This window comes from Alnus glutinosa, chromosome 1, assembly GCF_958979055.1.
Source record: "Alnus glutinosa chromosome 1, dhAlnGlut1.1, whole genome shotgun sequence".
NCBI classification, from domain to species: Eukaryota; Viridiplantae; Streptophyta; class Magnoliopsida; order Fagales; family Betulaceae; genus Alnus; species Alnus glutinosa.
The window spans coordinates 42,096,353-42,118,038 of record NC_084886.1 but is presented as its reverse complement, the minus strand read 5'-3'; the positions used below and the strand labels follow the sequence as shown (position 1 = coordinate 42,118,038).

Here is a 21,686-nt window from a genome sequence, read left to right as displayed (position 1 = left end):
GTAAAGGGTTGTTGTGCAGTTGTAGTGTAAGAATCAAATCCCTAATTCTTTCAAATTATTTATCCGAATTTTAAAAAATTTAGGCAAGTAATTGTGAAAGACTACTTATGAGACTCATCTGACCCGATAAGTGGCCGGACAATTATAATTTTTATTTGGTCAGGTAGGTCCCGTAAGTGATCTCTTATAATCACTTACCTGAATTCTTTTAAATTTTGATAAATAATTTGAGAGGATCATAATCCCTAAATTACTACTCTTACATCATTATCCCATGCATGCTCTTAGATACCATGGTCATAAAAAAATAAAAAATAAAAAATAAAAAAACAAAGAAAATTTAAATATAATATTTTTATTTCATAATTATCTTACAATATCAGTGTTGTTGTTCTAATTGATTCTTGATTTTTTTTAAAATAACAACTAATCTAAAGATCGGTTGGTACTACCATGACAAGCAACATTATAAAATAATATTGAATAAAAATATAATTTATTGCATATATAAAAGAAGGGTTAAATACGTTTTTGCCTGCTGTGGTTTAATTCCTTTTATTTCGTGCCCCCTGTGATTTATTTTGTATTACAGACGGTACCCTGGTTTTGGTCAAAATGAAGATGATATTTTCATAAAAAAATAAACGATAGTCCACATCAATGCCACTAAACTCTATTTAAAAGTCGACACATGTTTCAAATTCCACATAAGTTTGCCATCTCAGCTGCGGGTATGACGTGTACATGCCACATTAGTGCCATGTCATATGTTGGACTGCCATATTTTTAATTTTTTTTAAAAGCTTAAAAAAATTGAAAAAAGAAAAAACAAAAGGAAGAGTGACTGGGCCACCCTCTTGGCCGGTCTAGAGGTGGTTCGGCCACCCCATGCCCCTGAGGTGGTTGGTTCGACCACCCTCAAGGGCCAAACTCCTAAGCTTTTTTTTTTTTTTTGCTCTTTGGCCTTGTGGGGGTGGTCATAGGGTGGTTCAGCCACACTCAGACCATCAAAGGGGAAGACTCAGCCACCCTTCTTGTTATTATTTTTTTTTCAATTTTTTATAGCTTTTAATTTTAATTTTATTTTTTAAAATATGACAGCCAACATATGATATGGCACTGATGTGACATGTTTCACCGTATGCAACAGATGACAAATTTATGTGGCATTTGAAACATGTGCCTCACTTTTAAAGAGAATTTAGTAGGAGTAACTTATGTTACCGTTAATTTTTGAATGAAATTACTATTTTCGTCTTTTACAAAAATTAAAAGATACGAAATAAATCACATTAAAAAAAAAAGGTAAAGGAGTTAAACCACCAGGGAGGAATGTATTTAACCGGAAAAAAAAAACAAAACAGTCAAATCCAAGCGCGTAGAGAGACACAGAGGGAGAAGCCCCATACGTAAACGTTTCCGATTCCCAAAGAGATACACAACTGTGAAAAGCAACCCATTGTGTTTGCCATTGCGTCACTTTCAGTTGCTCCCGATCCTCTTCTCTTCTGGACTCTTATTATGTTATATACCATACCCAGCTCCTAAATTCATGGATGCCTCGATCTCGTAGCCGTTCTTTTCATTTCTCCGATACCCAATTATTCATTCTTTAAGATGGGCGCTGATCTGGAGTCCCTGTCAGAGGCCACTTCAGGGGCCATTGGAGCTCTGATTAGCACCACCATCTTGTACCCTCTTGATACCTGTAAGACCAAATATCAAGCTGAAGTTCGAGCTCACCATCAGCAGAAGTACAGGTTGGTTTTTTTTCTTTAGTTCTTGTTGGCCTCTGGGTCTCACACGTATATCTTTTTATTTATTTATATATCACGTTTCCAATTTTCATGTTTTCATTGCACCTGTTTGTAGAATTTCCATTTCTTCTACAAAGGCTTTTGCTAATTATTTTCATTTGTTCTTTTCTGTGGTAATGGGGTTGATTATAATTCTCCAAGGATTTTGGAACTTTGTTCGGCAAGTATTTGTTGGTTATGTGACAGCAATTTATACTTTAAGATGGGATATTGTAAGACTATGTTTAAGACATTTATAGGATGTGGTAGTTGTATTCACTGAATTGTGATACTATTCGTATTGGGGGAGCACAGGTGTTATTGCCGCTGCAGAATGATCAAGAACCAACACGTAGCACGTTTGGATCTTATTTGCCTAGAAAAAAAAAGTTTGAATCTTATTTCGGGACATAAGCTTTTACAAATGACACACAAATTTCCCGGTAAAAAGTTCACTAATGACATGTACTTTAATCAAACACTCTGTCAGAATACCATTAGATGGCCTAAAAGAAAGAGAGCTCAAATTTGAAAAAATATAGTTCAAATTTAAGGGTAATGTAAGAAGTTAAATAGACAAAAAGACTTCCAGTTTTTAGATTTTTTTTTTTTTAATCTATTTTAGGACAGTCCAAAAAAGAAAATATAGCATCTATTAATGCGCAGGAGGAGCATATTAAACAATAGCAACTGGGTTTTTGTTTGGTCATGTATCTCTCATGGGAACACCCAAGGACGGAACCAGAAATTCTTATCGAGGAGGGCCAAAGACAATAACTCTGTAGCATAGGGCTTCGTAGTAGTATTGAAGCTGCTCTTCTTTTGTGTACTATTTTTTTCTCAGTTTTTTTGGTGTTTCTCAATTGTCTGTTTTTTTCTTTTGGTTTGTTTTTTTTCAAATTTTGTTTGGTTGTTTTTTCAGGAAATAAAAATTACTATGGTTATCAAATAACAATTAGAAGACATTGTAGTATGCAATCAATTGACTTAAACCCTGTTTGATGGTTTTAGTTTATCTTAATTAAGGTTTTTTTTTTTTTTTTTTTGGGTGCCTTAAGTTACATATGCTGATATGCATATGATTATGTATTTCACATTGTGGAATCATCAATTGACTTTAAAACCCGTTTGGTTTTCACATAAAACTTATTCAAACTGGAAAAATATTGGGGTGTAAAGAGGCCAGAATTGAGCTTTTCTATGGGTTTTTATAATAAAGTTTGGGTTTTTATAAAGGGCCATGAGGCTCAAGCCAGTAGGGGCCAAACTTATATTTTGACCCTAACATAATTATATGTAACTATACGAATTATAATTTGAGGGATCATGTTGTACTTATTGTCTATAGAGTTACAATGCTCTACAGGCTCTGGTAAAATTAAGTTAGTGCTACTCAGTCAATGTGCTTATATTATCACTAATATTGTAGTTGCTGGGGTTGGATTTATACTGCTTCAGACCAATCAAAATATTTTAAATGGGAATGGTTGAGGATTTTGTTTGTTTCTTATTGTTAAATTTGTTAAAGTATCCTTTTTTTGGGGAGGTGGGGGAGTGATGCAACGTGACGTAGTGGGATCGCAAAGACAAACAACAAACAAATCACAACTCTTCTCAAAAACCAAGATTCTATCAAGGAATTGAAATAGGAGAAAAACTCAAGCCTACATAACATGTATGGCAGTAGTTGTATTTATAGAAGAATCCGAAACATCTAGATAATAGCTAGATGTGTTTTACATAAAACAAACTATCTATCTAATCTGAACATATAACTCTAGAGTCCTAGTAGATTACATTCACAACTAGTCTAGAGTTAATCTAAAGAGAAGTCTAAATAGAAGAGTCTTTGTTTAACTCTAAAGCTTTAGAAGAATCCTTATTCAAGTCTATAGTATTATCTTTAGCTGAATAGGATTCTGATCCAATACGCCCCCTCAAACTTGACGTGGGAGAATGCACGTTGAGGTTGGACCATAGCATCCCGAACCGGACAGCAGTAAGGGGCTTGGTGAGAACATCAACCAGTTGATCTTTCCCAAAGATGAAGCAAACATCAAGAAGTTTCTTAGCAACCATATCTCTAACAAAATGATAATCAATCTCTATATGCTTTATACGTGCATGATAGAGAGGATTAGATGTGAGATATGTGGCACAATGTTGTCACAATGTAGAACTAGTCGATGTGGAGAAGTAACACCAAGTTCACTGAGTAAAGACTGAATCCATGCTAATTCAACTGCTGTATTTGGCCACTGCTTTGTACTCGGATTCAGTACTTGAGCGAGAAACGGTTGGTTGTTTCTTTGAACTCCATGACAGAATATTCTTACCAAGTAAAACACAATAATCGGAGGTGGATCTTCTATCATCTGGACAACTTGCCCAATCTGAATCTGAGTAAGCTGTGAGTTGCTTGGAAGAATTCTTGTAGATGCAGAAATAATAGGAGATTGTAGACTTTAAGTAGCTCAAGATGCGCTTCACTGCCGACCAGTGTGATTCCCTAGGATCTTGCATAAATTGAGAGACCTTATTGACAGCAAATGCAATATCATGTCGAGTAAGGGATAGATATTGAAGTGATCATACTGTGCTTCGGTATAAGGTTAGATCTGTGATAGTTGAACCTTCAAATCTACGAAGTATGGTGGAAGCCGACAAAGGAGTAGAAATTGGCTTTGCAAGCAGCATATTGGTCTTTGTGAGAAGATCATTGATGTGCCTTTGTTGTGAAAGATGAAGACCATCTTGATGCCATGTAGCTTCAACACCAAGGAAAAAATTGAGTCGGCTGAGATCCTTGAGTGCAAAAGATGAGTGAAGATCATTGATGAGCTGAGTGATTGCCATTGGATGTGAACTTGTAATTATAATGTCGTCAACGTATATGAGCACAAAGATGGTGATGCCGTGAGCTTTGTAAATGAACAAGGAGGAATCTGATTTGGAGTTAGTGAATTTCAGATCAATTAACTGAGCACTTTGCCGAGAAAACCATGCGCATGGGGCCTGTTTTAAGCCATATATAGCTTTGCGAAGCTTGCACACAGTTGTTGGAAATTGAGGATGCTGAAATCCAGGAGGTTGAGCCATATACACCGTCTCTTGAAGAAGACCATGGAGGAACGAATTACTGACATCTACTTGCCGAATCTCCCAACCTGCAGAAACAGCTATGGAAAGCACAGTGCGAATGGTGATCGGTTTAACGACTGGACTATATGTTTCAACAAAGTCAATCCCAGGTTGTTGGTAAAACCCTTTGGCTACTAGATGAGCCTTGTACCGTTCGATGTCCCCATTTGCTTTCCATTTAATTTTGAAAACCCATTTTGATCCAACTATGTTCATGGATGGGGAGAAAGGAACAAGAGACCATGTTCCATTTTTGAGAAGAGCATCAAATTCGGTGTTCATTGCTGTACGCCATTCTGGATGTTTGCTGGCTTGAGAAAAATAAGTAGGTTCATCTTCATGTGCGGCTATGGAAGCAATGAGAGCTTGAGGAGGTGGATACTTCACTCGGCCATCAGTAAATGTGTAAGGTTTGTAAATCTGATTATGAGACCGTGTGGTCATGCCATGGACTCGAGCTGGAAGGACGGACAGTGGTTCAGGTGAAGAAGCTAACTTAGAATTTGAAGAAGGGTCAAAAGAAACAATGGTTCGAAGATTTGGAGGAGTAGTGGTAGTTGCTGATGGAGATGCAGAAGTGGATGAATGTGGAAATGTAAAACTTGGTGTATTTAGATAGGATTCAGAATTTTGAGAAGGTAATGACTGAAAACAAGGAATCGATAAAGATGAAGGTGTTTAAGGAGAAGATGAGACTCTGTGTGGTGATGAAGTTGAGAATGGAAAACTATTTTCATTGAAGACAACATGTCTTGCAATGTAAACTCTACCGGATGGGATATGAAGACATTTGTAACCAAGGTGGTTTTTGCTGTAGCCAATAAACACGCAGGAAGAGGATCGGAAGGAGAGTTTTGAAGAGTGATATGGGCGGAGGAAAAGCCAGCATTCACAACCAAATATTTTTAAGTATTTGTAATCTGGATTGAGGTGAAAGAGACACTCATATGGGGGCTTTTTCTTTGTTACTTCGGAAGGAAGTCGATTTATGAGGTATGTGGCTGTTTCAAAGGCTGTGAATGTAAATGGAACACTGGCAGTAGCAAGAAGAGAAAGTCCAGTTTTAACTATGTGGCGATGTTTCCTTTCAACGGTTCCCATTTGATGATAAGTGAGAGGATAGCTTAGGCGATAAGAGACTCCCATGGAATTGAGTGCAATTTGAAGTGGATGAAATTCGCCACCATTATCACTTTGAACAGATCTGATTTTAGTATTAAAGAATGTTTCAACAAGTTGTTTGAAACGAAGAAAAGTGGCACACACTTCAGATTTAGTAGCAAGAGGAAAAAGCCAAGTATATTTGCTAAAATTATCAACCACACTTAAATAAAATCGGTTGTTGTTTACAGAGGTTATGGAGGCAGGGCCCCATGCATCAACAAACAACAATTGAAGGGTTTATTGGAAATAGAAGGAGACTAACTAAAATGAAAACGATGACTCTTGCCCTGTTGACATGGAGAGCAAACTGAGGAAGACTTTGATGGAAACATGGGGCAGCTTATTGGACTGAACAACTTGGTTGACAATAGGAGAGGCAGGATGACCAAGCCTGAGATGCCATTTATCCAAAGAAACCTTTTCACCAATGAAGGCAGTAAGAGGAATGGAAGTTGAGGTAGCAGAGGATGGCCATGGATAGAGACTGAGTTTACTCGGGCCTTGAAGGAGGAGTTGACGAGTTCGAAGGTCCTTAAAATAGAAACAAGTAGGATGGAATTCAAAAAAAACATGGTTATCGCGTGTGAATTGATTAACTGAGATGAGATTTGTTTTATTTGAGGAACATGAAAGAGAGAAAATAAGTGAAAATTACGTGAGGGGGTGGGTAAGAGTCCACGACCAGAATTTGAGATATGAAAACCTTGCGCATTGCCTACTTGGATTTGATCAGTACCCGTGTAGTCCTCAACATGCATGTTGAGGTTGGAGAGTTCATTAGTGAGATGAACATTGGAGCCGGTGTCATGATACCATTGTGAATCTGATGCAGAAGGGGCAGAAACCAGGTTGGCAGTCAGTGTTGGATTTTCTGCTTGATATCCTTGCTCAAACCGAAACTAGCAGGTTGCAGCCGTGTGGCCTTGCTTGTGACATACCTGACAGATTGGACGTTGGGACTGTCCCGGACCATAGGAGTATTGCGGAGATGATCCTCGACCAAGGCCATGCCCCCTACCACGAGAGAAATTGAAGTTTCGATAGCCGGAGTTGTTGCCACGATTGTTCCTCGGATAGGAGGGGCTTTGTCGGTGAGCTGTGTTTGCTATTGAGATGTTCAGTTCAAGGGCTGATTTATGGGTCTCAAGGCGCTGCTCATAGGACAACATGTAGCCATAAAGATCCGTGAGAGGGATGGAGTCTTGCCTTGTAGTAACCGAAGTGACAAGCGGGTCGTAGTCATCACCCAGGCCAGCAAGGATGTGGGAGATTAATTCTGAGTTTTCAATGGGCTTGCCAATAGCAGCCAAGAGATTTGCAAAGCCTTGTGCTTTTTGAAAGTAGGTTGAGACAGATTGAGCGTCTTTCTTCAGGTTGGAGAGCTGCTGCTTGAGTTGTAGAATTTGGGATTGAGATTGAGCAGCAAAGAGAGTTTCCAGGGTGATCCAGATGTCACGTGATGTAGAGAGATCGATTACATGAGGTAATGTTTCCACAGACAAGGTGGAGATGATGGTGCTAAAAATCATCTGATCTTGATGATACCAGGTTAGATAGGCTAGATTGGTAACAAGAAGACTTGAAGTGCTGTCGGGGATGAGCTTGGGAGGCTGCGGAAGAGTTCCATCAACATAGCCAAACAAGTTTTGGCCTTCTAAAAAAGGAACCATAAGAAATTGCCAAAGAATATAGTTTTCTTGGGTGAGTTTTTCTGAGATATGGTGATGAACATTTTGAATAGGTGTTGATGCTGCAGGGGAAGCGATGGTGGTGGAGATAGGAGGTGGGTTGGAGGTTTGAGTGGAATTGGTTTCAGATGTTGGGATAGCCATTGATGTTTGTCTTGAAAGGCTCTGATACCATATAGAGTTTTACATTGTTTTGCAATTCTGCCTACATAACATGTATGGCAGTAGTTGTATTTATAGAAGAATCCTAAACATCTAGATAATAGCTAGATGTGTTTTACATGAAACAAACTATCTATCTAATCTGAACATATAACTCTAGAGTCCTAGTAGATTACATTCACAACTAGTCTAGAGTTAATCTAAAGAGAAGTCTAAATAGAAGAGTCTTTGTTTAACTCTAAAGCTTTAGAAGAATCCTTATTCAAGTCTATAGTATTATCTTTAGCCGAATAGGATTCTGATCCAATAGGGACTGACGACTTTGTCAGCTGTTAATCTTGCGGTTCCAAGTGCAGTTCGAACTTACACTTGGGATGGCAGCTTCTGGGTTGCTGCTGATCCTGCCTTTCCAAGTGCAGTTCGAAATGACACTTGGGACGACAGCTTCTGGGCTGGCATTCCAATTGCAGTTCGAACTGCAAGTTCCGACGCCAATCTATGGCTCCTTCTATGGCTCGTTTTTCAGGCAGTTCAAATCAGTGCTAGACCTAGTTTGAACGCCCACACTCTGATCTGCTCCAGATGTCTTCAAAAACCCAAATGCCGCCTGGTCTACTTCAGAGAGGTTTGGGGCGAGAGAGTGTGGGAGGGGTTGTTGGGATGAAGAAGCCCACATTGTAAGTTTCTGTATTTAGTTGGAGTGAAGGTAGGGGAAAATAGAATTAAAATTGGTGTCTAAACAATTTCAAATTAGATTGATTTGTTGGAAGATTTCTGTAAACCATTAATTTTCCTTAATAATCTAACCGAACATCAGCATATCCAGGAAACCAAAAGGTTGTTGTATTAGTGGACACTTGTTTTTGTCTGAATTACTGGTTTGATATTATAATTACATTGTAGAGAAGTTTAATTTAGGTATATTCAAAGGGAGATGTATGATGCCTAGATTGAGTTCCTTTTACATGATTATTCTGTAATGCTTGATGTTTTCCTTTAGAGTCTTTTATTTTGAAAACGGTTAGCTTCCACAGTGTTATAATGAGATAAACATATTTTATATCAACCATGGACAATTTCATTGCCAGTTGGAAATAATAGCCGTTGTCATCCAAAGTAGCTTCACATTCTAAACAAAAGAAAAAAAAAAAAAAGGATAGTTGACTCCATGTGGGTGCTTTTATAATTAATTTCTTCATGCAATGCTCATAATATATGAATTGCTGTCTTCTCCGCTTGACCTTTTTCAACAGTGTAATCAGTGAACTTATTCTATATGTCTAATCGAATATGGCCTAAAAGTCAAATAAGCTGCTTTGTGTAACACAGATTTTTAAGGTACGATTCACTTATGAATATGTTTATATAATTTATTGCTCTGGCTTTTGCAGGAATATTTCTGATGTTTTAAGGGAAGCAATTTCTACCCGGCAGGTGCTTTCACTATACCAGGGGCTTGGGACAAAGAACCTGCAGTCCTTTATTTCACAGTTTGTTTACTTCTATGGATACAGCTTCTTCAAAAGGCTGTACCTAGAGAAAAGTGGAAACAAAACCATTGGAACTAAAGCAAACTTGATTATTGCTGCTGCTGCCGGGGCTTGTACAGTCTTAGTGACACAGGCGAGTCATATATTGACATGTTTTCTTAGTTATGTGTTCTTGACTAAGTTGTCTGTTGTGGGGTTCTTACGAATTACATGGTGCTTTGAACTCTGTTTGTTGAGCTCTCAAAAGGATTCGGATAATATGCTCGTAGATATATGATGATATGCATGTCGGGCATCTATTAATATGGTGCTGTTTAAACATTACATGGGAAGTAAAATATTTCATTGTGCTTTTCCTTAAAATTGGGTGAGTGCATGTCCTCTTAAGGGGATCATTACAAGAAAATGACTGACCAAAATAGGTCAGTAAAATAAAAGTAAAGAGGCATAGCAATATTGATTATAAAAAATTTACAGTTCGCTATTCCTTGAGATCCTGAAAGTGATTCTATGTATTCAATTGCACAGACCACTGTAAAGTTCTGTTAGTAACAAAATAGACCATTTTGTGATTCCTAAACTATTAAAAAAGGTTGGAGAAAAAGAAAGAGCTGTTGATGACAAAATAGACCCTTTTGTAGTTTCAATGCTCAATGTTTGGATATTCTAATCTCTGGTTTTACCTTACAGCCCTTGGATACAGCATCCTCAAGGATGCAGACGAGTGAGTTTGGGAAATCCCAAGGACTTTGGAAGACTCTGTCGGAGGGCACTTGGGGTGAGGCATTTGATGGTCTTGGCATATCTCTTCTTTTGACATCAAACCCATCTATCCAGGTACTTGAGTGTGCAAGTATATAGGTTGTGTGTAGAGTGTGGTTGGTTTCACTGGTCCCATTTCAGATTCTTGAGGTTGTATTTAGACGCGAACGACTTTTATTTCTGAATTTTTTGATGGAGTGGACCAATGACCTTGACACCTCATCCTGGCCATATGTTTAATTGATGATGGTAACTGCTAGCTGTGGTCTTTCTAATCCATGGATTTTTCACCTTCCAATTTTGTGAGTAGTTAGAATAGTTGATTTAAGGTGCAAGAGAAGACCAATTAAACTGAAATTAGAACACGTGTATTGTACAGTACACCGTATTCGATCAGCTGAAACAGAGACTACTGAAGCAGAAGCTGAGCCAAAAAACAGGTACGGAGTCGTCGCCAGAAGCTCTTTCTGCTTTTTCTGCTTTCATGTTGGGTGCAGTTTCAAAGTGTGTGGCTACCTGCTTGACTTACCCGGCTATCAGGTGGATGGGCAATTTAAACATTCTTCCTCATGCATTACATGGATTATATTTAGGGGGCTTTTTGAACCTCATGCTGATGAATTCATTCAAGTTTTATTTTTAAGAATACTTTCTGCAAGTTTTGCATGAAAATATGGCATTTCTCTCAAGATACTATGCATTAATAAGGTGTCTAGGCCTCTTCACAACTTGATTAAAAGAACTAAGTTAATTGCCAACAGGTGCAAGGTCATGATTCAGGCTGCAGAATCAGGTGAAGATGGAGCTGAACAAAAATCCCAGAAGACAGTTTCAGGTGCACTCTACGCCATTGGGAAAAGAGAAGGCCTACTGGGTTTCTTCAAAGGATTACATGCGCAGATACTGAAGACTGTGCTAAGCTCGGCATTGCTTTTGATGATAAAGGAGAAGATCACGAAGACGACATGGGTCCTAATGATTGCACTGAAAAAGTATCTGTTTGTGACTCGCACCAGACTGAAGAAGAGCACCTGAATTAGTGATGAGAGTGAGACATACATGCATGGAAACCTCATAGATGAAGAGACTAGTGAATTTCTCCATGGTAGTGATGGACTGGAATAATGTGGCAGCATCCAATAAACATTTGTGGATGCCAGAGACCAAGTTCTGGATGTCAAGAAGGAAAGTATATATTTGTAGAACAGGGGATTTTGTTTCTCTTGGAATATCCCGCTCAATAAATATTATTATTATTATTATTTATTATTTTTTGAGAAATGATCTGCTAGCAGCATGTTATACGATTGGACATTATGCTTAATTTTATTCGACTTTTATATGGGACAGCTAGATTTCTTTTGGTTTCATTTTTGGGTCAAGTACAGTCTCAATCAAAATGAGGATCACATCTTCTGTTGTTTCTACCGAAAAAGAAAAAAGAATAGAGTTTCATAGATGCTCCACACAGCTCTTTGAGATTCCAAACTTACTGATACTAAAGTTCTTATGCTTCCGTTTTCTTTCAAAACACTCATCTGTATCATATTCGTGCACAAGTTCAAGAATTAATAATTACGAGTTATTGCTAAAACAATTTCATTTGAACGTTTTGGCAATGACTTAATTTTAGGTGAAAATAAATAAAATCTGATTTTGATATCATATATAAATTTATTTTGCACAGAAAATATTAATTAAAAAATTTATAAATTAAAACTAGCACACATACCCTGTGAGAGCAATGCACATTGCCTCTTGCTCAATAGGTTCTAAAACTTCGATTAAATGATATTGATGATTTCTTTTGGATTTTTTTTGGTGCCTTGGGTTAAAAGCTACAATAAAACTAAATTTAAGAAACAACCACTTCATGATGAAATGAATCCAAATGCACGTTTAGCAGAGTCAAGCGTGTTAGAGAGGAGCATTGAGATTGTAACAGGACCCATCCCTCCAGGCACCGGGGTGATTGCCGACACCACCTTGATTGCCTCTTCATAGCAAACATCTCCGGTGACCCGGAATCCATGGCGACTACTTGGGTCCTACAAATCATCATAAAGAGTAGCAACATGAGAAATCACTTCACCAGTGGTAAGGCAAGTTATTTTTCTCCTTGATGCCTATATTTCAGTTGTTCCAACGATACATATACCTATACTACTTATATTCAAGAACAAGAAGCAAATGAGTGTCTGAATTACTCTCATAATAACATGTGCATGTCTTTTGCCTCTCTTTTTAAAGCATAATACTTGGCTCCGTCCATCTATCTGTATATTGCAGATATTCAAGTAAATTTAATGCAGTTATCCTATCTTGGTCATGGTAAGTGACCAAGCAATCAACACATTTACTCTGCTAACCAAGATCCTGAAAAGAGAGCAGCGGCGTGTAATGCTATTCTAATGAGGATTGGTTTGATTGGCATCTTAATAAATGATCCGCCTGTTAGAGCATTTTTTGATTACCCTAAAGTTAAGGATTTGATGGATTAACCTAAATTTAGGAATTTGATTACGATTTCAAATCAACTGTAAACTCTATAAATACAGTCTTTTGTATTGTAAAATCAACCAAGTGAATAAGAGATACATTGTAGCCTTAAGACTTTATCTTGTAGACATAGGTCATATAGACCGAACCATGTAAAATTCTGTCTCTATTTTATTATTCCGTTATTTTCCTTTAATTTCCATAGCTTTATATTTTCTTTCACTGCCATAGGCTATAGTTCATTCATTTCAACCAGTTCAGTCACAATCAGGGCTGCTACTGTTAATCAAAAGATGCATGCATTTCAAGATACTTACGCAAGAGCTTTATTAGTAAACTGATATCCATCAAAAGCTCAACACTGATATGGTAAGATCATGTGCACTTCATTTGTTTTCTCATCTATGCACTGATTGCACTCTCAAGTAAGTGCTATTGAATTTAAACTTTACTCGGTCTCTTTCCTCTTTTCCTTTGTCACGCTTCTTTATTTCTCCCTTAACCTTAATAGCAACAATTACAATTTCAAGCCAGTGCTCACATAATCCATGTCACTACTCACTTAATAGCAACAAAGACAATCATATTACTTGTTTTGTCATCTGGCTAAATCAGCAATAGTTTCTTCTTTATTTATTCCATATATAAATTGAGATTGAGACTAACAAAAATCTTCAAGAATCAAGATTTTGAGACAAGGTAAATGTAAGATTTTGACTGCTTACCTTTACTAGATTTGTTCCCATATCGATTACAACTGCTCCCGGCTTTAGCCAACTGCCTCGGACTATGTTTGGGATCCCAACATCAGTGACTACAATGTCAGCCTGAGAAGTTATTTGTTCCAGGTTTTTGGTGAATGCATGTACGGTGCTGACCGTTGCGTGGTGCCTCTGCCGACCAACAATATATCACACAAACGGACATATAAATATTCTGTATAAGCAGAAAAGTAGAGATTACCTGCAACAGAAAAGAAGTAGGCAATCCAACGATCTTGCTTCTCTCGATTACCACGGATTTTTTCCCAATAATCTCAACACCAAACCTAAGCAACAACTCAATGCAACCCTTAGAGGCACAGGGGATGAATAAAGGCTCCATTCCTCTCATGGCAAGATTCCCCATATTGAGGGGATGGAAGCCTTCCACATCTTTTTTTGGACTCACAACAGTCATAATCTTTTCCTCGTCCAAATGCTGTGTCAAGCATTTCAATTAGAAGTGGTTCCTAATCCTATTTACCCAATCAATGGTTTAATGCACATATAGGGAAACTGATGTGTGGTTTTTTTTTTTCTTTCCAAATTTTCCCTTTAGGAAAGGGAATGAGTTATAGGGTATCTACTACTAGTGCTATTAGGACGCAATGCCCTATAGGTGCAAACGAAGGAAAAATTTGACTAGAGCTACATATATGGTGTCTAGATGGAATATCAATAGAATTTGCCACCAGCGCAATTGAAGGCAACAACTCTAGTTTAGAATAATAGTTCTAACTAGCAAAAATAAAAATCCATCAAAATGTAGATCCTCTGTTCTTGTACCGTACATAAGGTAAGGTCACAGCCACTGAAGCCCGGCAACAGCAATTTTAGAAAACTAGACAGCATAGTAAATGAAAAAAAATAAAAGAAGGCAATAACAGTTGTAGAAATTACTTGTGGCAGAGGAAGTTGCACAATAATACCATGTATTGATGGGTCCTCGTTAAAACCAGAGACAACATCAAGAAGTTCAGTTTCTGTGCAGTTTTCAGGTAGCTCCGCAATCAGAGTTGCAATCCCAACTTCATCACAAGCTCTTAACTTGATATTGATGTAAGTCTTGGAGTCCCTCCTTTTACCCACCAAAACAAGAGCCAATCCGAGAGATTTCCCAATGGTAGCCTTCGCTCTACGTATTTCACCAGCTATTCTGAGCCTTATATCTTGTGCAATCGATTTCCCATCAATTATTGCAGCAGTGCGACCACTAGCTGGTTTGCATGCCATTATCAATCATTTTCAGTGCTTTTATAGACGTAAAAAATGTTACTCCAAAAGCGTATGAATTGGACAACTTGAACCCGGGAAAGACAGAAAACGAAGCAAAATAAAAAATGGTGTCACTTTGACAACTTACGGAAATTTCCAGAGGATTGAGGACGGTGGTGTTTGGTGCTGGAAATCCAAACATCGGGGAGGACAATAGGATACTTAGGAGGGCTTGAATACGATGAGTGCGAAGTTTTCTTTCCCAGTCCGCGCCAAACCACACCCACCCAGCTGCTACCACCTCGCATGTTGTCCTCCTATGCTACCTGGCCCTGCCTTGCTCTTAGTTATATGGTTTATGGTTATCCCACTTCATGTTTATCAATATGCTTTTATCTCATACTAATGGGAACATCGTTAAGATTAGAAAAATCTGCCGTTAAGCTTTTCCTTTGGTGCAAAATAAAAGTGCATAAAGATTTCATGCAACTGCCAACTGGGGTATGTGTCGGGAGTTTGTGCTTACATGTCTTTTTTTTTTTTTCGTGAGGTAGTGAGTTGAAACTTGCATATAATGCTTGGAGGTTCAAATAACATCACGCCAAAGTATATTGATAAAATGGAATGAATGGAATAGTTCTAGATTCTTGCTTCCATTTCTCATCGCAGAAAACCCACAAGTGCAGAACTAAACAACGTCAACAATGAAAAAAAAAACTACAAAACAATGTCACAATGATGATAACAAGACATATCCTTGCACAACCCGCTCCGTTCACAGGCCTACCCAACATTCAACTATCAAGTACAACTTGGCAGATCAATGTATGCAGGAACTGAGGAATGGACCCAAATTTTCACCATGAAAGCAGCTCTGTATTCCGTAACATTTTTTTTTTTTTGAAGATATATATGTGTTGGAAAAGTGGAAAAACTCCTGTGTCGCAAGTTTTTAACATGGCCCATTGATTAGTAATCCTCCAAAAACTGTCAAGAAAACAAAGGGTCTGGCCATCGTCTTAGTTTACAACAGGAAGATATAACCCATCAGCAAAAACAGCAAATGGAAGATCAAACCAATCCTGGAAACTACGCTGGCAGCGTTGGAAGGGGTAAAGCTTCCAGTGGATGTGTTTGTGGTCAGAACAACGACAATCCAATTATCTTCAGAGCCAATCCCAGCTCCTACGTACTTGGTGTCATTGAGATTACCTGAGTACTGAGACCCTGTAAAGTTAGTGAGGACCAGACTTGGCTCCAGTTTGGGTACACAAGCAGGCATTATGACCCCATCCTGCGTGTTGGAGACATTCAAATGGCATTTAGCTAAAAGGTTCGGGTAGCCAGCGAATTGCGGTTCAGTGCCTGGTACTGTGTTGGACCCTGTAGTGTTTGTGCAGGGTTGGCCCTTGAATTGGTCAGCTATTTCACCAGCAAGGCACTCTGCGTCGTCATTCTTTGATAGAGCTGCCAAGTTCAAGGATGCTCGATAGCTGTTGATGCCTCGAAGAAGATTATCATCCTCATCTGCAGCAACAAAATGGTGGGGATAGGAAGTTCAGTGTCCAGATATCAACACACACATGCACACAGACGCACAGAGTAAGACGAGACAGGCAGATTGAAGTTCATGATTCTAGCATTCTACACGGAATACACTAGTTAGTTCTGTATTATTCACGCTATAGCATGTTGTATTTCTACCATCATCATATCTATTCCCAATATACCTACATTGCAGCAAGCTTGAAATTTACAATTCCATGAATTTCATAAAATGCACTGAACTTTTCACACTACAGTTCTCTGATATTCTCAACATTAACTGTTCCAAGTTTGTTTCAATTACCATAAATGGTCACTTGCAAAATCAATTATAAATGTTTCGCAATTTTCTTCGCAAAATGTAAATGTTGTGGCATACCAACATGGCAAGTGAAACTTAGAAGACCAAGGCTTTGAAAGACCTAAAAACCGATGACTGATTAATGAAAGCTTAATCTTGTTCCTATACGACCTCATTTTTATATTTGTATCATCAAGAAGGAGGGTGAAAACAAAAAAACAGGCATGAGACAGAAATTTTTTCTCAAAGTTCTTTGGTAACCAAACTCTCATGTTTGACAGCTTTCTTAAATGTGATGTTACAGAAAGACATGCTCCAATCCTGTTTCAAGTCATGAATCTTCCTAGATCTTTATTCTTCCATTTGGAATTTTCATCTGACAGATTGAAATGGCAAAATGAGGTTAAAAAAGACTTCCACCTCCATGAAAGGAAGTAATTAGAGTAATGAATCCCAACATCAAGGTATAGTGGATGGCTGATATACCTAAAGAGGAGCAATTACCAAAACAATCAGAGGTCTCTTGAGCAAAACAATAATAACAAGAACAAGCTTAAGTAAGCTCAGCTAATAACTGATTTTACTTGAATTGAATTAATATCTTGTTTGTAAGGTTATACTTCTGAGTATTCAGACCCTCACAACAAGATTAAGCAGCACTTTGACCCACTTAAGTTTGGATATTATTTCAGGTTCTCCGACCAGGGCCTAAATTGCATCTAAACCAATAATAACATTCTGGGTCAGTCAAGCCAAACATTAGCCTGTCCCATTTTGTCCTTTAAAGAGGCAGTTTCATAATTTACTCCGCAAACATGTCCCATAGAGCAAGGAAACTGTATTACATAATTTACGCCGAAACAATGTATACAGAATACGAATTTGCATGCCTCACTAAATCACCCTGCAAAGACAACAGTTTCAACCTAGCCTGCAACTACCAACTTGACAATCCAAAATTTGACATAAAACATGAAACAATTTTAGTCTTACATTCCAACAGATCGTAATAAAAACAAGGAAATCCAGCCCCACTTCTCACCATCCTTAGAGGCTATTGGGATAGGGTTACTTGGAGAGAATAATGGCTACCCTGGCCAAACCTCCTGGCAGCTGTACCTTTTGACTAATGGCACCAGCCCAATTCTTTTAATTGACAAGTTACAATCGATATCATCACACCCAAGTAAAGAATGTAGTACCATCATTTACTCCCCCCACCCCCACCCCCACCCCCCCCCCCCCCAAAAAAAAAAAAAAAAAAACCCAATAAAAGCTATTGATTTCACAATCTAAATGAAGAGAAAAAGACTGCACAAGAAGAAATTAATGGTGAGGGGTGGCAAACAATTGCCCATGAATTAAGCAAATAATTATGTTAAAATATTAATTAAATGACTAAATTCATCATTTTTTATTAGCTTAAGCTTTTAGGACAATTGATGATTTAACATGGTATCAGACCTGAGGTTCTGAGTTCAAACCTCACCTCTACAGTTCATTTTCCATTTCAATTAAATATTTCACGCATTTAACCTCACTTATTATTGATAGAGAATTTGAGCCCAAGGGGTAGAATGAAGAATTTTTTAGAGTACCTCAAAAAATTATATATGTTGGGGGGAATTTTTAAATTTTTGGGAGAATTACCTTATGGCTTGGGGGAGGGGGAGTGCTTCAACACCGCAAGCTATAAGCTATTCCGCCCTTACATGTGAGAGGAGTGTTAGAACATTAATTAAATGATTAAATTCATCATCTTATATAAACTTAAGCTTATGGGACAATTGGTGATGTATCACCAAAGAGTTGACCTTAATATGTCACTCACAATACTGAAAAGGGGTCACAACAATGCTGGATCATAGAATCATCCCACGGATTACGGCCTTTGGGAGGCCCTCCATTGTCACTTAACTTTCTTCTTTTACCTTTCTTGGGGATTACTGTTTGCTCCCCAATCTCTAGAGGAGGGTTGGGTATAAAAAATCTCGCGTTGTTCAACAAAGCCGTCCTCGGTAAATGGTTTTGGAGATTTGGGCAAGAGAAAAATTCTTTATAAAGATAGGTGATTGATATGAAGTATGGGATCTAGAAAAGGGATTGGTGTTCAGAGAAAGCATGAGGTCCTTGCGAGGTGAGTCTTTGGAGGAATATTAGAAACGACTGGGTATCTTTTTTGAATTTTGTATCCTACAAGGTTGGGGACAGTTCCCGCATTCACTTTCGGCATGACGTGTGGTGCAGATAAGGGGCTCTTTAAGTACTCATTTTCAGAATTCTATTCCATAGCCTATAACAAAGAGGCCTTAGTGTCAGACTACTTGGACCTCTTCAGCTCCTAAATCCATTGGAATCCAAGCTTCATTAGGGCAGCCCATGATTGGGAATTGGAATCTCTTGACTCATTTCTCAATCTACTATACTCATCGAAAACTCATCTGGGAGAAGTGGATAGTTTGTTGTGGACACCAACTAGCAAACGGTTTTCCAGTGAAGAGCTATTATAAAATGTTATAGTCAGGTGAGCATAGTTAATTCCCTTGGGTGAGAATGTATTTGGAAGATTAAGACCCCTCCTCGTATTGCTTTCTTCTTATGGACAACAACAAAAGGGTAGCATCCTTACGGTGGATAACCTTAGAAGGCGGGGTTTCTCTCTAGCTAACTAGTGTTGCCCATGCAAAAAGAATGAGGAATTTATCAATCACCTTCTCATCCATTGCGAGTATATTATTGATCTCTGACACTTGGTTCTTAACATATTCGGGGCTTCTTGGATGATGCCTAGTAACATCCTAGAACTACTTCATTGCTGAAAATATCAAGGGTGGGGACACCCCAAAGACGCAATATGAAAAGTTATTTCTACTTTCTTAATGTGGAGCATTTGAAGAGAAAAGAATCGGCGCCTCTTTGAGGAAAGCATGTCCAAGGTGCTTTCTCAAAAATTCTCTATTTTGAGATCTCTTTTGGATTGAGTTATTGTACATGTTCCTAATTTTGACTCATTGAATTTGGTAGATCTGATTTGTTTTTTAGATTGTAGTAGTCTTTAGGGTATTTGGCTCTCTTGTATACTTTTCATGTGCGAAGGCTTTGCCCTTTTCTTTCAATAATATTATTATTATTCATCAACAAGTATATATGTATACTGACCAATGGACATGGTGTAACAAGAAATGAATAAGCAAAATACTAAAAATAAGCGTAATGATCTACCATTTAACTCTACAAAGTGCAAACTAGTGGTATTTTAGGGAAAAAAAAAAAAGTGCAAACAGCGCAATACATTCATTATTGCGTACTCTGCATTGAAATTAATCGTGTAATAGTGGCAAAATTATCCACAGAGAGCCACATTGTGCGTTTGCCATTGATTTTAAAGGACACAATCCATCAGTAAATACGTGTCTAGCATCACTAAAAGAACATTTAATCTAAATCTCCTTCGATCCCCAGCACAAGTGAGTATAAATCTCCAGTAAACAAGTTCTGCTGTTGCAGAGACTTATCCAAGCATGTAAGTCAAAGATTTTACAAAACATCAAGCAAAGCAAACAATTACAAACACCCATTTGCAAAAAAAAAAAAAGAGAGAAAAAAAAAAAAGAAAAAAAGAAAAATCAGATCTCATCTGAACTGGGTTTAGGACACTACAAAAAATCCATGACAAAACATTAAAGAAGCTCCCCAATCCCTAATGAGATATCGTAGAACTGATTCAACCTCAGGGGCTTATGTTATCGTCAGTAACCTCAGAATGAAAAGATGTACCCAAGTAATAAATGCATAATAGAACAAGACCCATGTAAGGGAGTTTAACAAAACAGAAAAGAGTCATAAAAGAAGTGCTTACTATCACATTTGACAGGGCGATTCAGCAAGAGAATGGAAGAAAGAAGCAGTGGGAGGAGGAGGGGGCAAAGAGGTGAGGACGCCATTGTTGAAGAATCACAAAGAAGTAGTAGAAGGTTGCTTTCTATTATACGATCCTTTCTTCCTGTTTCTTTAAGTAGAAGCTAAGCTAGGGTAGTGAGCTGCTCGTTGATGGAAGACGTGCTAACTGAATGAGACGACGACGTCTTGGTGTAGTCTTTAATTTCTTGTTTTAAATACAATTTTGGTACCTGTCGTTTAGGTAAGAGTGGTTTGCTGCTCTGTGTCCATCAGCTACCTCAAAAGTGTCACTGTACATATTTGAAGATTTACTATCACCGTTAATATCTCGTCTAAAAAAGTAACGGTAAAACTAATGATTACTTGATAGATTTATAATTATTTATCTGAATTTAAAAAAATTTAAATACGTAATTATAAGAGTTCACTTATAAGATCTACCTGATTGGATAAGTAGTTGAACAGCTTAATTTTTACTTAATTAGTTAAGTTTCATAAGTGGTCTCTCACAATCGTCTACCTGAATTCTCTCAAATTTAGACAAATAATTGTAGACGATCTAATCCTAACTTATTTGTTATTCGCAATTACTCTAATTAATTGCTCTCATACTCTAAATGGTTTGGATTAAGGGTCTGTTTGAGTTTGCAATTTTCAAAATGTGCGGTTTGGAAAAGTAATTTTTAAAAACGCAGTTAAGTATTTGATAAAATCACAGTTTGATATTTAAAATTAAAATTCTTTGTTTTCAAAAAAATTCCATTAAAAAGGCAAATTTATGTGTAACTGCGTTTTCAAATAATATTTTTTTAAAAATTTAATTTTCAAATAAATTATTTTTTACAATCTAATTTAAAATCACATTTTTTTTTTCTATAAAATCACGATATAAAACAACCCTTAAGTGTGTGGTATTGGTGTCGGTAAAGATTGCTGTAGTGATTTGGTAGAATGGGTTACTATGGGTTTCCATATTGTACTGAAGTGTTAATGTGGGTTGGGGGTTTGAGGCTATAATTGTTCAGTGGCTGTGTGGAGAGGCCCAGCTTGACCCGATAAACCCACCTTAACGTAGCCCAACATCAATTGAGTCAGATCCATACCCAGGCCAACAAAATCAAAATGCACAGCCTGTATTCAGCCCAATTCGCAACAGTTGACAACTTCACCGGATAAGGTGGTTTCCAGCGAAATCTCCACTACCTCGGCCACATGACTAGAGAATTGATATGGTTAGGACAATTTTTTATTTTTTATTTTTT

General features: G+C 37.7%; 3 protein-coding genes across 3 annotated transcripts; 1 reads left to right on the top strand and 2 right to left on the bottom strand.

The window, feature by feature from the left end:
• The first annotated feature begins 1,373 nt into the window (after window positions 1–1,373).
• LOC133882165 (peroxisomal adenine nucleotide carrier 1-like) lies at window positions 1,374–11,552 on the top strand. Its single transcript, XM_062321281.1, has 5 exons — window positions 1,374–1,760; window positions 9,343–9,574; window positions 10,132–10,278; window positions 10,583–10,743; window positions 10,965–11,552. The coding sequence occupies exons 1-5, from the start codon at window positions 1,618–1,620 to the stop codon at window positions 11,236–11,238; spliced, it is 957 nt and encodes a 318-aa protein (XP_062177265.1). The 5' UTR covers window positions 1,374–1,617; the 3' UTR covers window positions 11,239–11,552.
• Window positions 11,553–11,896: 344 nt separating this feature from the next.
• LOC133882146 (bifunctional protein FolD 1, mitochondrial-like) lies at window positions 11,897–15,140 on the bottom strand. The gene is made up of 5 exons (XM_062321257.1): window positions 14,827–15,140; window positions 14,364–14,680; window positions 13,666–13,902; window positions 13,428–13,595; window positions 11,897–12,251 (listed from the first exon to the last, which is right to left on the bottom strand). Exons 1-5 carry the CDS (start codon window positions 14,984–14,986, stop codon window positions 12,075–12,077), a joined length of 1,059 nt encoding a protein of 352 aa, XP_062177241.1. The 5' UTR covers window positions 14,987–15,140; the 3' UTR covers window positions 11,897–12,074.
• A 163-nt stretch (window positions 15,141–15,303) lies between these two features.
• Window positions 15,304–20,571, bottom strand: LOC133882156 (uncharacterized GPI-anchored protein At3g06035-like). The gene is made up of 2 exons (XM_062321269.1): window positions 20,384–20,571; window positions 15,304–16,205 (listed from the first exon to the last, which is right to left on the bottom strand). Exons 1-2 carry the CDS (start codon window positions 20,466–20,468, stop codon window positions 15,703–15,705), a joined length of 588 nt encoding a protein of 195 aa, XP_062177253.1. The 5' UTR covers window positions 20,469–20,571; the 3' UTR covers window positions 15,304–15,702.
• Window positions 20,572–21,686: the final 1,115 nt, after the last annotated feature.